The sequence below is a fragment of the Gavia stellata genome, chromosome 1 (genome assembly GCF_030936135.1).
Source record: "Gavia stellata isolate bGavSte3 chromosome 1, bGavSte3.hap2, whole genome shotgun sequence".
NCBI classification, from domain to species: domain Eukaryota; kingdom Metazoa; phylum Chordata; class Aves; order Gaviiformes; family Gaviidae; genus Gavia; species Gavia stellata.
In genome coordinates, this window is record NC_082594.1 from 120890709 (window position 1) to 120908674 (window position 17966).

Sequence of the window (17966 nt, forward strand, 5' to 3'; positions counted from 1 at the left end):
GGAAGTCACAGCGCAGACCTTACCAGTGAAAAATCAAAGCAAACACAGGATATTTTACTTATCAGCTTTTTCCATGTCCTTCCTTGCTAGGTCCCCTGCCCCACTGAGCAGTGGGCACCCCTTTTCTTTAGTTTTTCTTTTGCTGACAGCATAGTTACAGCAGCCTTTCCTGTCACCCTTAACATCCTTTACTTGTTCCAACTGCAGCTGAGCTTGAATTTCCCCAATTCTATACCTGCACTCTCAGATACTGTCTCTATATTCATCCTGCTTCAACCTTCTGTAGACTTCCTTTGTGCATTTGAGGCTCAGCGAGGAATTCCCTGTCCTTCCATGCTGACCTTTTGCCAGACCTGTTGGACTTCCTGCACATTGCAGGGGATATTTATTGTAGTTTGAAGAGGTTTCTCTTGAAGATCAATCAGCTGTCCTCAGCTCATTTGCCCACCAGAACAGTTTCCCCAGAAGAACATTACAGGCAGATCCCCAAATAAGGTGAAATCTTTTCTTCTACAGTCCAGGGTTATGATTCTACTATCAGTCCTGACCACTTTTCTCAGTATTCCAAACTCCGGTCTCAAAGCTACTTCAGCCAACAGTGCCATTGACTATTACATCTTCGTCCAGTTCTTCGTGTGTAACAGATCAAGTAGGCAATCCCCCCTAGTCCTGCATCATCATCCTAAATCTTCCCATGATGACCTGCACCAACAAATTGTCTTTAGCATACCCCAGATATCTCCTGGATGGTTTGTGTCCAGTCCTATTGCTCTTTCAGCTGATGCCAAGGTGGCCGAAATCTCCCATGAACACCATAGCCTGCAATCATAAAATTTCTTCCAGGTGCCTAAAGAAGGCTTCATCTACTTTTTGATCAGGCCAGCAGTAGCAGACACTTAACCGTGTCACCTGTTTTGGTCTGTCCTCTTAACATTACCTACAAGCTTTAACCAGCTTGTCACCTGCTCAAGGGCAAAGCTCCATGCACTCTATCCACTCTTCTGTAGAGCACTACCTTTCTCACCTTCCCAGCTTGCCTTTCCTGAAAGGCACCAATCCAGCTAATTTCTCTGCTCCAGTCATGCAAGCTGTCCCACCACATTGCCAGAATCCCAAAGACATCATAAGTCTGCAGCTGTGCACAGTCCCCATTCATGCTGCCTTCACAATGGGAGGGATAAAAAACCTCTTCCGTCATGTCCCCCTCAGACACTTCCTTATTGTTCCTCATGTCTTCTCTTGTGAACAGAGGAAAAACCTGAGGACATCCCAACATACCTAGTTTAAAGCCCTCCTCACAAGTTAACAATGCTATTGAAAAAAGACACGCCCATCTTACTTTATCAGGTAGACCCCGACTCTGGCTCAACAGTTCTTGTTCAAGCACAGCTCAGTGGTTAGAGAACTCCAAGTCCTACCTTCAACAGCAGCCAGACACATTCACTCCTACCCAAGTCTTTCTCCCTCACTGGGGTAGGCACCCAGGTTGTGGGCTTGCACTCATGTCCTTCACCTTTGTCCTCAGAGTTCTTCTGTCCCTCTTGATAACACTCAGGGTTACTCCTGACAGAACCAATGGTGACCATATGGATATACGCAAAACATAGCAGTCAAAAGACCAGACTTAATCTCTCCATAACATCCTGGATCCAATGGCCCTGAAAGGAGAAAGCTCTCAAGACACCAAATCAGGTCAGCAGATGAGGTGCCTCCAAACCTCACAGGAAACTCTCTCTGATAACTATCACCCTCTTGTTCTTTCCAACAATACTAGGTCCTTCACACAAAACAGAAGACTATTAAGATGCACAGAACTAGGTGCAAACATATAATGAAACCACTAATACTGATGTCCTCCATCTGATAACTAAAAATGCCAAGACTACAATTTTAGGCAGTCCCCCAGCAGTACAAATACCAGCTAGTAGCCAGGAAGTTAATAAGCTTTCTTAAATAGAAAAAAAAGGCTCTGTCTTTAACATCTCTCAGTTGACGTTTTTTTGAAAGACAGTCAAGGTACTACCACTATGCTGACAGGCCTAGCAGATACTGCTGAGTGCGTAACCTGTGGAATTAGCAAACCAAAATTTGATCCTGCACGTTACCAAAACCAATAGCTGACTGAGGCATCTTCATAAACAAGTCCTTCTGCCATAAGTTTAATTAGAATATTACATAAAGGTCCAGAAATCCAAAAAATATTATTTTCTCTCAGCTTCATTTGAAGTAGCAAATGTTTCAGTGCCTAGCAAAGTTATAACCATACACCACAACTAAGGGAACCCTACAGCAGATACCTTCAAGCCAATAACACTGTATTGAAGTAGTTGGGCTGGGCTTTAACTACTGAAGTGTTAGCAGTCATGAACTAATACCTGATCCTTCAGGCACTTCCCAGTATTTATCCCAGCCAGCACAAGCAAGCTGCAATGGTCAGCCAGAATCTACATATTAACTATAAGACTGCACAGCACACTTGCTGGAATGACAGCCAACTCAGCTGGCTATGAGAAGCAATAAAGATCTAAATCAAGAATTAGCATATTTCCATGCCTATATTTATAGGCTGGTGCAGAACTACAGCAGTATTTAATGATTTTGTTACACAGTAACTTAATTTTCCACACCTATGTATTTTCTGTTCTTCCCACACTACACTGCAGTTCTCAGACTCCACTTCTTCATACATTATTAACAATAGCTTAAGTTTGCCTTCATCTATGGACTCCAGGAAACAATTAACCATCAATTCTGTATTTCACAATTACTATTTAACTTCATGTTCAAACAGAAGGTCTAATAAAAAGTCATCATGTTCAAGTTAAATTTCCTAGAACTAAGCCATATTTTACCTACTAAAACGTAAGGTTAGGAGGGAAAAGGATTTCTGAACTGTTCAGTCAATAATGGCCAATGAAGTCAAAGTGAAGAGTACACAGACTGTTCTCCTTTGTCTTAGGCAAGTAAGTTCATTCAGTATGAACAAGATAATTTAACAAATCAACAAAAAACCCCTAACAGCTTTTAACAGATACTACCAGAAATGCTGGCTGGTATTGACAAGCCAAAATGATGGCCATTTAAATGCAGGTCATATTGAAAAGCAGTGTCTATGAAATTGTTATTCAACTTAACCAAGAATGAAATTTTAAGCACAAATACAATCTCCTGACTTTGAGCAACTTAAAAAACCAAACAACTACATAGGGCATTTCAGCCATTTTGGGGAGAAAAAGACCAGTGGAAAAATAGTATTATATTAACATGTTTAATTGTCTTTAATAGGATAATACTTTTATGCAGGAAGATTAAAGCAAAATTTTATGTCAAGCACTAATGGACATTGTTCCAACTTTATATGGAGAAAGGAACATGGCACACCCAGAGAGACTGCCTACTGCATTTGGTGTTGTGAGTGTACACAGTCCTTAAAGAAAACTCAAGGGTAAGCTAGCAAAAAATTCCGTACAAGTAAAAATTCTGAATTTCCTGAAGTAAGCACCCAGGTATCAGGTTTTGAGGGGATTGGTTTTTGGGTTTTGTTTTTTGCAAAATCAATTTTAAGTAAAGACCTGAAATTCTGCTAAGGGTACAGCACCAGTTGTAAGCATTCAGCATTCCCCACCCCCAGAACTGTACCTCCTAACACTGAAATTAGAAAACCATTAAAACTGGTCAGGAACACCGACATGTATGATGTCCTAGATGAAGGAACAAGACCTTCATTCCCTAGGAAAGCCCCTATTCCCTTAAGCAGGCCACTCCTCTACTTTTTATATGTTGTCTTCCCACATACCACCTACTCTAGCAAGAACTGCGGTCTGCTGGAGAAGGGAGGTTGTACTTTGCACTACATAAAATAGCTAAGTCTCGTAAGTTCAGCAAAACAGCTAAACATTAACTTCCCATTTTCAATTACTTGTGAAGTTTGAATGTTATCTGCCATTATTTAACAACTGCAGCCAGATTATTAAACCTACAATGAGCATATTCTGTCAGGAGCAGCAAATCATAAAATCTGATGCCTCAATCTCAGCTGTCCATTACAAGATCTGATGAGTTACCAGCTACATTACAAAGCTATGCAGATGCCTGCTGCCCCCTGCATTGCTGACACTGCTGGCTTTTTTTTAGCTCTGAAGGCCACCCTCCACTGTAAGTTATTCCAGCAAGTTAACCCTTTTTGTCCAGGAACTGCATCAGGACAGTTAGCCTAGGTAACCGATAGCCAAAAATACTAATGCTGTGTAATAGCTGCTCTATTTACTGCCAAACTCCATTTTCAGTATTTGTCACACTGCCACTCAGCTCTGTGCTGTAAGGGACTGCTTTTACTGGCTACTTACTGAAATAACAGAAGACACAGAGACAAGTCTTTCTTTAAGAGACTCTCTAGAAGTTATTACTTAGATTAGGAGTTAACAATGGGATCCAATTTTAAAGTAAGCTTTTAGCAGTCAAATTCCCTTATAAGAGAATCTTGTTTCAGACTTCACTTGGGCATTTTAATTTTAATAGAAAAAGACTTCCAACCACTTCTACTTTTCTTCCCGGGATAGCAACTATAAGATACTAGCTCCTGCCTACGCAGGCACAACATGAGGCTCATTTAGACTGAAAGAGACTTCTGGAGGATACCCAATCTGATCCCCAGCTGAAAGCAGAGACAACTTTGAAGACGGATCAGGTTGCTCAGGGTCATACCATAGCCAGGTTCTGAGTATTTTCAAGGACAGAGATTCCACAACGTGTTTCAGTGCTTCATTTTCTGTGTGAGAAAACATATTGCTAACACTTACTAAAATTTCCCTTGTTGTAGCTTGCGTCTGTTGCCTCTTATGATAGAATGGTTTGGGTTGGAAGGGACCTTAAAGATCATCTAGTTCCAACGCCCCTGCCATGGGCAGGGACACCTTCCACTCGAGCAGGTTGCTCAAAGCCCCATCCAACCTGGCCTTGAACACTTCCAGGTTTGGGGCACCCACAACTTGTTTGGGCAACCTTCTTGCAGTGCCTCACCACCCTCGTGGTAAAGAATTTTTTTTCCTCATATCTAATCTAAATCTACCCTCTTTCAGTTTAAAGCCATTACCCCTTGTCCTATCACAACATGCCCTTGTAAAAAGTCCCTCTCCAGCTTTCTTCAGCCCCTTCAGGTACTGGAAGGCTGCTTTAAGGTCTCCCCAGAGCCTTCTCCAGGCTGAACAGCCCCAACTCTCTCAGCCTGTCCTCATAGGAGAGGTGCTCCAGCCCTCTGATCATCTTCATGGCCCTTCTCTGGACTTGCTCCAACAGGTCCATGTCCTTCTTATGTCGGGGGCCCCAGAGCTGGACACAGTACTCCAGGTGGGGTCTCATGACAGCAGAGTAGTATCCTTTCCCTAGGCATATCTAAAGACAGCCTGTCTTCATTTTATCTCTTACCTCCTATTAAACAGTCATAGCCAGCAATTGGGATCCCCTGCTTTAGACTTTTTGACAGCTGAACAAACTAATTTCTCAGCTCCTCTTCATACCATATGCTGACTCCTTATCTTAGTGGCCTTGCACAGACACCTAAGCATCTGCCTCATACTTGGGAGCACAAAACTGATGCAGTCTTGTGAGACAGATGCAGTCTCACAAGCTCTTAATAGCAGAGCGTAATTGCTTCCTTCAACTAGCTGACCATGCCCAGTATGCTCTTCACCTTTTACACCATAAAGGCTCATACTGACCTACAAGGACCCCTATGTTGTTTCCTGTAAAGCTGCTTTTCACCAGTTAGCACCACATCTGTGCCGCTGCATGGGGTTGTTCCGCCCCAGAAAGACTTGGCATTTGCTTTTGTTCAACTTCATGAGGTTTCTGCCAGCCATTTCTCCAGCCTGCAGATGTCCCACTTAATTAGTCCTCATCTCCAATGTACCAATTGCCCCTCACAATCTGGTAGCATCCACAAACTTGCTTCAAGTGCATTACTGACCTGGAAGAGGGGTTGAAATGCAGACAAACTGCCCCTGCACTGATCCTTAAGGCATGCCACCAGTAACAAGCCTCCAGGTGGACTTCGTGCAGCTGATCAGAACCTTCTGAGTCCAGCAGTACACACAATCTTTCACTCACTTAATAATCCACCTACCTAAACAATATCTCACCAATCTGGCTACAAGGACATTTTAAGAAACCTTGTTAAAAGCCTCTCAAGGTTAATAACGCTCACTGTTCTTCCTTTGTCCAGTCCTGTCCTATGCACTTAAAACAATCAATTCAGGACCTCTTTTCGGAGCTCTCTCAAATTGTGGCAACACCACAACTCCTTTTCCTCACTTACTTCAGTTTCCACCTTATTTGCAGCCACATCATTTTATCACACCTCAGCAATGCTTCTAGTCTTGGAAAACACAGCTCTAGAGTAGCTCTCAAAATACATCACCAAGGGCATTTTCACTAACAGTTTCATAGAGTCCCATAGTCCTCACCTCTTTCTGTAAGGCAGAACACTCTCAGCATAGCCTTTAAAAGATCTTATATAAAGTTTACACAAAACTATTTCTTGACAGCTGATTCCATTCTTATTTTTCAGAAGTTAACAGAATTAACATAAGTTATCAAATGTTCATGTGAAAACACTGATGCATCAACTGTGATAATGAATCTGCTTATAGTCAAAAGCCTTATTATCTTACAGCCATTGAACTTAACAATTGTTTTCTACATACAGAATCATGGGACGGTTTGGGTTGGAAGGGACCTTAAAGATAAGTCTAGTTTCAACCCTCTGCCACATAAGCTATGTGCAGAGGCTTGAACTACCTCTGATACCGTGAGCTGCTGAAACACAGCTACACAGAACTTCATATACAATATATCCTGTATAAATGGGTATATTGCACTTGGTAGTTACCGGAGGTAGACTATTTTATGCTACCTCAGCTACCAACACCACACTGAAACTTTCAACAGGATGCATTTCTATCTCCTAAGAAGTGATTAATGGTATAGTGACAACCATCAAATTCTCATGGTTGATTTCTCTAGATCTGTAGTGCCTCTTTAAATGTTTAAGTGCCTTCATGAAGTCATAACAACATTACTTCTGTTTCAAGGAAGTTTACCTTTTGAAGTCGAAAGTGCATCGAAGTGTTTAAAGCACAAAAGTAGCATCACTGGGGAAGGGCCAAGCAGTCATTTTTTATATTGCAAATACTATCAAGCTTTACAAATATGTTCAAAACTGGAATTAAGCCTAACAACTCTTGATCTTTGCTTCTCTGATGTCAAGTAGTAATATTTAGTAGAGTTGACTAAGTATATTTTTATTGTGGCAAGGTCCAAGAGGTGATGTAGGAGAAATTAAAGAAGGAATTTGGGGAAAATAATTACCCCAAGTCAAAAGTTTTGCCCCCTCAGTTACTCTATTATGAAGAAGTTCATTGCTTTTGATGTAATTTAACTTATGCTTGACTAAACTGGCTATTGTTCTAACAGATTATGTACACTGAGAAGAAATTAAGGAAAGCTAGTTAGCTAATCTGAACACAGAACGTGAAAAAATTGGTATTATCTCCAGCATCCCATCAACCAATAGGCTGTTCTTAAGTGTGCTTGTCCCAGCAATAATTAGTTTTCAGCTTAATATGCAGCATGGGTGGTAGTGCAAGTAAAAAAGCAGCCACAGAAGTGAACAAAGAATGCCCACGCAAAACAGGGTTAAGAAATATTTAAGTTAAACACTAATTTGTAATCTTCTAACTCAAGGGCTATTGAAAATAACAGATCCAAAAGTAACCAATAATCCATAAAGCTAGCTCAGTTTTTTTCTCCCACTCACCTGTACACATATTAACTATGGAGGCCCATTTGACTAGCCTTCACTCACCTTTTAGCAATTATGGCTTTTTGGCAGGAGACTGCCATTTCAGTGACTTAAAATTCTGCATGCGCCACTGCAGTACACTGCACAGCACTGGCACTTTCTAAGAGTATTTAAAACAACAGTCACTTAGGGAAAACATTCTGTTCAAACTAATCCCAGAAAAATACTAAGGACAAGTTTAAAAACTATCATGTTATACCAGCTTTAACTAACAGAAAAGGAGAAAACAATGAATCCCTGTAGACATACAAAAGTACCTTAAATGCCAGATAATGAAAATCTGATGGGGTGGGTCAGCAAGAGCCATCTACTACTACAGGTAATCCTAGTACACCAGTAAGCTCCAGACAAGCTACACTTGACTAGCCTTCATGCTGAGAATGCAAAAATATGCCATTTTAAGGTATTACAGAATTAAATTTGCTTTTACTTCTGTACACTACTTGAAAAACAACTGAAAAGAAGCAAAAATATGGAACAGAAGAAAGCAGTAGTGATTAAAGAGGATAGTCTGGAACCTTGTTACTTTTCACTACCCAACTAATAGTGACCTTCTTGAGAAGATGCTGACATTAAACTTCACCTGCTCAGTTCCCCACACTTCGGAAGACACAGGTAAAAGAGCAGAGGACAGAAAGAAGTTTCAAGACTTAGAAATTTTTTTATTATTGCTGCTAATTTTATTCTACTGGTAACTCATGAACAGAAAAACCCATTTTTGAGTTCACATTTGAAACAGTCCGAAGTCTAGAAGTTAATTACCTGAAAAGAACAAGGAGAAAAATTACTCTTTAAGCATTCATCTATTGGATAACACAGAAAAGTTTCTTTTTTTTCCCCCCCAATGACTTGGAAGTTATTGTGCTATGCATTGAAGTTCTTCACCATGAGCCTGTGTACTAAGTTGTGTAGTAAGCAATCACTGGCCTAGCTTTTCCAGAACCAAGGTAAATATTGGCCATGGGTCCCCTCAAGCGTCTTACTCATATCATATATACCTACACCTCATTTGAACCCACTATTTTACACCTTCACTGTCTTTTCATATCTAGGGGAGTAAGACAAGTTGTCACCTAACAACTTTTTCATCTCTCCTCACTTTATAGATGGAAACACAATAATAATTTTCCCTGACATAATCTTTTACTGCACATTTTGTTGTTTAATTGCTTACTTATTTCCTTGCATTTTATCCCTATTCAGCTATTCACATCTTTCCCTTCTTAGCGATTCTCAGGATTTCTTCCCATACTTACACGATATCCTTTTCTAGGCAATCCATCTCATTTCTAACCAGGAACAGAGAATAGTGTTAATGACCCTTTTTACCTCTAACAAGAAAGCTTGATCAACCGATCTTCTCCATCCTCTCAATAAAAATACATTACTGCATTTCAAATAGTTATGGTCTCTGAGGCACTGAATGCAACTGTCCTTCAAATAAATACTTTTCAAAAATCTTGTTTTAGATAGGCTAACCCTACCAAAAAAACCCATACAAAAACCCACATACAACCTCAGAATGGTTGGGTGAGAAGGTACCTTTTAAATGTCATATACACCTCCTACTCTTCAAACAACAACAATGAAAACCAACAACACATGACATAGCAAAAAAATAGTAATTAAATAATTGCATCTATAGCTATTCTTCATATAAGTAAGAACATCTGGCCATTCAGTTAGTATCCAATTATCAGGTCCCTAAGAAAATTCCTCACCGCAACTTCTGCATGTCTATCTATATACCCGTCAGTCATCAGGATATAAAAGGAGTTCAAATAATCCTGATTCAATACAACACATTTATTCAAATCTGGAAACAAACAGTCCAAGTATCAACACAAACAGTGCTAGACCAAAGTAAACTGTTATCACACAGCTCACCTTTACGAGGCAATGTACCAGGACTCCACAGCAAACAGGCAACACAGGCAATCTCAGCAGTCTGACTTCTTTACAGACTGGTTAAGAAGTCTGCAGCCATATGTTCTGATAAAGAACTCTGTTTGGACAAAGCTGCATTCAACCCCAGGACAGTAGGTCAAGCTCCCTCCAACAATCTGGTGTAACACGGGATGGTAAGTAACACCCTTCAAGTTTATTGTTCTTCAACAGATAACCGAATCAACACTGAAAAAGGACAGCGTTTACTAATAGCACTGCAGGTAGCCGGCACTTCACAAGCTTGCCTTCTACCAGTTGGTACACCAGCTTTTGTATTTCTATTACCCTACTTCCACTCACTACTGATTTTGTGTCTAAAAACTTAGATTTAGACTTCCGATTCTAGAGCTTCTAACTCAACTTTTCTTTGAGCTCCAGAAATGCTACTCATTAGCCCCACACACCACTTACAGAAGCAACACACCCCCAATTCCTCTTCCCTTTTCACAGCAGATGCACTTAAACCTGATCTTGCATACCTTAAAAACTCTACCACCAGCACCTGATGGGTTATCAGCTGGTACAGGTGCTCTGTAAAGGCAACATATTTTTGCTTCTCCTGCCACAGAACAGTCCTTTGTTTCCCAGTATCATCCTGGGACCAGTACCACATACAGGGGGTGGTAAAGAGAACAACCTAGATTTGACCATATTTCTAAACAAGATACTTGACTCCATAATCTTACAAGAAATAAATCCTGCTAGAGCCTTCTTCGGTTCAATATCAAACAATCTTCATATTCTATGACACAAGTTATTTAAAGGAGGCAGAGAGAAACACATTGTTGAAATCAAGAGACTGTTCAGCCTCTATGTGGCACAAGTGGCTAAACAACCATCACAATTCTTTTGTAATACTCAAAGCATTCTACACTACTGCCTCACCTACTACGTAGTTTACCAACATTTAATTCCCTCCAACTTTTCAAATACCATCTATAGTATTCCTGCTCCTTCTCTTAGCATTGTCCTATTGGCTCACCTAATGCCTTCCTAAAAGTGCATTTCTCTCCTTCCCATTTTCAAAAAATGCATATTCAGACATGAATTTCTAAGCTATCATCATTGCCTTTTACACACAGTGAGAAAAAAACATAGTCTGTTGTCTTTTTGAACACTCTACCACACTTCCCCATTTCCAAGGTAGCAACCTGGTTTGCTTGACCTCATATTTTTGTCGTGACTTAACCTGAAAACCATAAAAAAGTTTCTATTCAAATAGACTGTTCTGATCAATAGTTACTTGGAAATTTCCTTTTTTTATTTGCAACTCCACTTTTGTATATGGTACACTGTATACCTGTATTTATTCACATCTTGAGAATCCAACCCTTCCAGATCCACTACAGTCTGGAGTTCTGTACTCCAGGCTGCTTTAAGGAAAAAAAATTCAATGGGAATTTAAAAACATATGCCCCACAAACACTTCTGTTTCTAGCCTTACTGAGAAGCTTAGAATAATCAACAATTCAAATGAAAAAAAAATATTTCTTCAGTCAAGTCCCTGAAAAATGCATCTTGTACATCTTTCCTTTCTATTCACCTCATTTGACCATTTTGCTTAGTTTTTAATTCATAATTATGTTCCAAAAAACTTTTCAAAAACTTCATCACTGTGTGCAAACTAACGAGGCACTGGAATTACGAGGAATTCATTATTTAGTAGCATGCAGGTCCTTATATACAGCATAGCTGAAAAATATTTGCCACAACATATACTAAGTTATGTTATAGATCAAAGGTTATGTCATGTTTCTTATAGATGCCATACATCTCCCCTAGTTCAAAGCTACACTAACTTCGATCGTTTAAGTTTAGTACACACTTCACTGCATGATGCACTGTTCGACTGAGAAGTGGAAGAATTACGTGTACATGTAACCTGAACCTGATAGTCTTGCTTACCTAAAAAGGGGAGTATTTATTAAAGCAGGTTTATTTTTATTCTAAAATCCAAAAGTTGCTGTTATTTCAGATTCCACACACATTTTCTCTCTTCCTTCCCGCTTCAGTTTTATTGTTTGAGCATTGGGGTTTTTTTTGGTAATCTTTCTCTGAGGAATTATAGATCAAATAAATCATCATCTCTAGCTGTCAGTCAGAATTATTGCATAAAAATTGATCTGATACTGAAGTTTTTCTACTAGCTTTTTTTGTGTGGTGCCTTTTTCAATTCTTCTTTTTGCTATAATTACCAGAATTGACCAACTAGTTCAAAGAATGGTAACCAAAAGTAGTCAGCAGTTTTGGGTTCCATCAAAATCTAAACATGCTCAAAATGTATTTACAAGCACTCTTAAAAGCTACAATCATTACATTATTTTTCCTTCACACTCACCTGTGACAATTACAGAGATTGTGGGAAATTTCAGGGGCAAAAAAGTTACCTAAAAACTAAGATACTAACAAAAAAACATCTGCCCCTGCTTCTTACCTCACAGTCCAAAAGTCACTAGTATTTTTTTAAGTTTCCCCCTTTATTCATTGATTACACTTCAAAAACAACATATTTTCAACACAACGTTCCCACTTTTGGCACATGTTCTGAAGCATTATCAGAAAAGTTCACGTATGCCAAAAGTAATCTGGGAAGACTGACATCTGAATTACACTCATCAAGACTGAAATAGTAAGCCACTGCATGACACACGGACGCTCAACTTCATTGTTACTGTTATCTTCATTTACATGTAAAAATAGCTTGGCAAGGTTATGTCAAGTCTGCAACTTTACCTTTTTAATCGCAAAAGGGCAGAAATCACCCTGAACAAAGGGAGGGGAAAAAACCGCTAGCGCAAGAAGTTCCCCAACCCTATGAAAGCTAAGTCTTCCAGCCCTAAGGTTTTGAAATGTGGCACCTTCTTAACACTGAAAAAAGTCGATTTACCACAAATAAAGCCAAATACTGTCTAATAAGTGTTTGTTATCAACTAAGAGCTCCCAAGTTTTATGCGTGGGAAATTAAACTGCTGGATGCATTTTAAAGAGGAAGAAAAATAGGTCTTTAACACCTTTTAAAACACTCAGCCAAGTAGCTCTAGAGAACATACAAGGCAGCAATAGATCTTGTTTCAGTTATTTCAACAGCAGCTTAGTTTAACAGCTGATGATCCATGAAAAAAAATAAGAAAGCCATCAATTTAGAGACTTAATCCTGTAGCCAGTACATACTGTATGCAACCCAGAAAAAATTTCTACATAAGCAATTCAACTTTCAGATCACTTCTCTAACATATAGTTAATCTTCGCTGAAGAAGCATTCCGGTAATCTCTGGCTAAGGAGAGCATCACCTAGTGCTGCAGAACTCTTCTGCTGTAACAACTATTGCAGTTGTTACTCAGCTTGACCAGGACCAAATCTGTCCTTTCAACATTTACGTGAGCACATTAGCTCTCAGTAAACTGAGACAGTAACAGGTTCACCATCAGAACAAGGAATGACGGTGAACCACTCTCCCTCCTCTGAAGTAAACCCATGAAGACCCACCCTTCTCTTTCCCACAGTTGCCTTTCTTCAGGGACAGATAGAACATACGCAATTTAACAGGGTTCTCTTTCAGCAAATACATGCGTTTAAGCTTAAATTAGTAATAATCATCTTTTCTGAAAGCTACATCATTGCCAGAGGGGGGAGACTATTACATGCAAGACCACAATCTTACAGCAGCGCTGCCTCCACTCCCTCCCTGAAAAAGCAGTTCTCAGATACTATACAACTGCTTTATGGTGGCATAGCTTCCAAGTTCCTCAGTATTTTTATCACCTGAATCTCCAGAGATTACCTCCTCTAACTTGTTCTTCCTTCCTGCAAGGGGGAAAGGACACGGTGTATCCTACAATAAAATATCCTCGCCAACTATTCATTACTGCATTGGGAATACAACAGCAGGATGACGGTTTTCGATGTGCTCTTGCCCAAGTTCACTTTTTTCCCCCCCTCATCTTCCACTGCTGTAAAAATGACACTACACACACTACATTGCATGCAGTAAAAAAAATAAAAATCCTGCTCTGATTTAGTTTCCAACTGCTATGTGTCTTGCTTGTTTTCCACAGAAAAAAGCACGGGGGGGGGGGGGGCGGTGGTGGTGTTTTCCTACGAGTGATCCCACTATCGACACGGGGGGCCCGCACCGCAGTGCCCCCAGTAGTGGCTGCGCAAGACGAGGGCGATGTAGAGTACACAAATCCATTCCCACACGGAGAGATAAGCGATCTAAAACCATAAGCCTGCAGTAACTAGCACCGATTTCACCCTAATTAAGAGGAAACAACGATGCAAGCCAGCAGCACCAGAAGCGAAGAGCGTGCTATTCCTCCCCCGAAGTACACCCGGAGAACACCAAGACCCGCCCTTCTGCCCTTCCCACTGCCTGGGCGGGGGGGGGGGGGGGGGGGGGAGCAGCCGCCAATTCCCGCAAACAAGCCAAAGGACGGGAATCACGGCGGATAACCTGCCGCCCGCCGGGGGAAGCCCCGGCCCCGCCACCGGACCAGCGGCAGACGAACTTCCCCCGCCGCGCCGCGCCGCCCCGCCCCGGGCTGCGGCCACCCCGGCCGGGCGGCGCGGAGCCGACCGCCGAAGAAACTTGGCGGAGGCGCGCGGCGGGGCGGCTGCGGGCCACGGGCCCCCGCGCTCGCGCGAGTAACGGTCCCCGCGGCGGCAAGCGAAGCCCCCGGCCGGGACAAAGGCCCTCCCCGCCCCACCGCGGCCTCCCGGGACGCCCGGCACCCGCTCCCACCAGCGGCCTCGAGGCGTGTGCGCGTCCCGGCGGCGGCGCCAGCGGGGGGCTGCTCAGGGAGAAGGCGGGGGAACGCGCCCGGCGCTCCCCCCCCTCCCTCCCAGTCGCGCCCGGGGGAGGCCACCGCGATGCCGGCCACGTCCCCCCCCGCCTTCCCCGTCCGCAGAGCGGCCGGCAAGCAACCGCCACCCCGCCCCGCCGGGCGCGCAGACAAAGTTTCCCCCAACTCGGCCGAGTCCCCCGGCACCGCCGGGGCTCGGGTTTCTCTCCTCCTCCTCCCGCCCCCTCGCCCTGCCCCGGCCACCAACGGGAAAAAGTTCCACTTACTGCAGCAGAAGCGAGAAAAAACCAGCCCCAGCAGCCCCAGCCCCGGCCCGGGAGGCACCGCCGAGCGGAGCCGCCGCCGCTGCTGCCGCCGCCGCTGCCACCACGACCACCGGGGGGAGGCACCGCCGCCGGCCGCTGGAAAAAGTTCCTGGCGGACAGGAGGAGCCGGCGAAGGGGGGGAACCAGAGGCAGCCTCCGCAGCGGCTTCGGCCCCTGCCATGCTCCGGGCTCGGCTCCCAGTCGCCGCCGCTACGACGCTCGCCCGCTCGCTCCCGCCGCCCGCTCAGCCGCCGCCTCCCCGCACCGGGTGCGTGTGTCACTGAGCAGGGAGGCGCTGCGCGCCGCTCCCCGCCCTCCTCAGAGCGGGCCACACCACCCCGCCGCGGGGAGGGGGGGGGGGGAGAAGGAGGCGTGTGCCGTGCGCGCCTACCTCGACCCCCGCCTCTCCCCCCCCTCCCTTTTCCACCCGCCCCGGGGCAAGTCGCCTCGACCCCCGCCTCTGCCGGCCCGCTCTGTGGACTCGCAGACGGGCCCGCGCAGCGCGGGGGTGGGGGGGTGTGTGTGGGGGGCTGTTCCCCTTGACAACGCGGGCGGCGCGGGGAGCTGGTGGGAGGGGGTGCGACGGTGTCCTCCCCCGGGGGGCTGTTGGTACGTCCCGCCCCGCCCCCGCCCCCTCCCCCCGGCCCGCCCGCCCCCGCCCCGAGCGTGGTCGGGGGCGCCGCGCTCCCCGGCGGCCCGGCCTGACTCAGCGCCCGCCCCCCGCTCCCGCCCTCTCCCCGTCGCGTCTGCCGCCTTCCCCGGCAGCCTCCCCGGTCTCCTCCGCCTCCCCCGGGCTGCTTCGCCCCTGTGGGGAAGGGAGGCTCCGCCACGCGTCCTTCTAGCCGCTGTCCGGCGCACGCCGGCCGCGGGCCGCGCTGAGGCAGCGGGAAGCCGGTGGGAGAGAGGAGCCGTGCGGCCGAGGGATCCCGCGCGGCCGGGCCGGGCCGGGCCGGGCGGCCGCTACCCCGCGGCCTGGGGACCGGTCAGCAGCGCACGTCCCGGGCGGGGTCCCCCGCGGGACGACGGGGGCTCGCCGCAGCCCGCTCCGCCAGGCGCCGGGCGCGGTCGCGGGCGTTCCCGTTCGGCCGGCCGCCGGGGGGGCCGGTCAGGGCCGCTGCCGGGCTCCCCCGGAGGCGCGGGGGGGCGGCCGGCGCGGCTCCCTCCTCGGCGGGCCGGGCCGTTTCCTGCTCCGCGGGGGCGCCCGCCCGCTGCGGGGCCGGGACGCGGGGGATCCTGCGCGGGGCCGCTGGGCCCCTGGCAGCGGGCGCTCGGCTTTGGCCCCGCGGTTTTACCAGCACTAAACTTTCCCGCCGTTGTCCCCTCATCGCTCGCTCTGCCGTTGGCAAACCCCTCGTGAGAGGGACGCAGTGTCCTCCCCGATCACCAGCGAGGTGCAGCCGCTTCCACAGCACCTCCCAAGCTGGCTCGGGTAGGCGTCTTGGCAGCCTAAGGGGAGCATCAAGCGCACGGGCACGAAAAGATGCGGACCCCATCCTAAGCCCGCAAGAGATGACGGTATCCGAAGGCAGACTCTGGCAGAGCTAAGGGGTCTCTGAAACCATCTGGGAGCAGTGTGAGCCCTGCGCAGAAATCACCGAGGAATACCAAATATGGCCCTCTGCAGCCCTGGCAGAGGGGCCTGCAGGGGTCCGGGCGGCGGCACGGAGGGTTTCTGTCACGCTAACGCCCGCAGGGATTCTTGGCTGTGACACAGCACATAGCTTTGCTCTGGGTAAGGCTGTCATCAACGAGGGCAGAGCTGCTCCGGAGGGAGCCATGATGCCCCAGCCACAGGCGGAAACCAATGCTGCCAGTGGGATGGCAGGCGAGGTAGCCGTTCTCCGGTGGAGAGGGGATTCGTGCCTTTGCCCAAGGTCCCAGGAGTCCAGCTAAGGGCTGTCTTGGGATGAGAGCAGGCTGTAACCAGGTCACAAAATTAAAGGTGGCTTTCCTAGGAAATACAGTTTCTTTGCTGCATCTCAGCACTGATCTGTACGTCAGTGTTGTGGGCACAACGTCAATGGATGTATCCCCAAATCAGATTTTCGACAGCAAAATAGAGAAGCTCAAAAGAATTGGCTTGAGACTCTTGCTTTTTTACAATCTAGGCGTGCTTTTTCATTCCTGATGCACTATCCTTGCAAAACTTCAAGGAAAATATTGAATAGCTGTATATACCATACCTGCTGCTCAGACATCTACTGGGAGCAGGTTCCGTATAAGCCCTGCATTTCCTCCAATGCAGTGTAATATTTGATCATTTCCTTCAATGGTGGGCATGAACAGCAGTTTCTTTCAAAGCTACGCATGGCTAAGTTTATCAAATGCTCACAATAGTATGTTCATCCGGTCTTCAGCTACACTGAATGTTTGCCAATTAACTGGCCTCATTAATTTGTAACTGTGAAACAAAACAGAATTCAGGCGAAGACTTACTAGAGGCAAACTGCTAGCCGTGATGGACGTTCGATGTTCATCAACATTTTGCTGTGCAAACCTACATAACTGAGAAGACACTCAAAGTTTTGTGAAATCAGTGTAATTCCCTAAGTCTAATCCTCTGCTAACACAAAACTGTTCTCATGCTCTGGGATTGGGACTCGGGATTCCTCAGGTGGTACACAGGATCTTGTCCAAAAGTGCGTAAACAGATTTGTACGACAGTTTGTTTAAAGGAAAAAAAGAGGTTTTCCCACTCTGCTGATACTTTTGAAGCCTGGTCCTTTACTGTTGTTAGACTCTTTGCCATTGTGATTCCATGGAAACCAATATATTCCACCATGCCAATAAACCTGGATAAATATAGTACTGAATTAAACATTAGAGCCCCATTTTTATTTATGTTAAGAGCCTTTTTACATGGGAAAATTGATGACCATAACTGTAGTAGGGTAATTTATACTGGTACGGCTTTGCTGATGTAACATTCCAGGTAGATGTTTTAATTGGGTGTAATTATTCCATTTCCCTGTATAGACGAGTCCTATATAGATAAATCCCCTTATATAGTTAACAGTCGAAGCAAATTACATCTCATAATTATATTTACACAA

The 17966-nt window shown here is 45.3% G+C and overlaps 1 protein-coding gene across 1 annotated transcript in view; it reads right to left on the reverse strand.

The window, feature by feature from the left end:
• The window catches only part of NECTIN3 (nectin cell adhesion molecule 3), a 49286-nt gene extending 34192 nt beyond the window's left edge, over positions 1-15094 (reverse strand). The window contains exon 1 of the mRNA XM_059821757.1: positions 14875-15094. Coding sequence (XP_059677740.1) covers positions 14875-15094 — 220 coding nt within the window. The remainder of the gene's footprint in view (positions 1-14874) is intronic.
• Positions 15095-17966: the final 2872 nt, after the last annotated feature.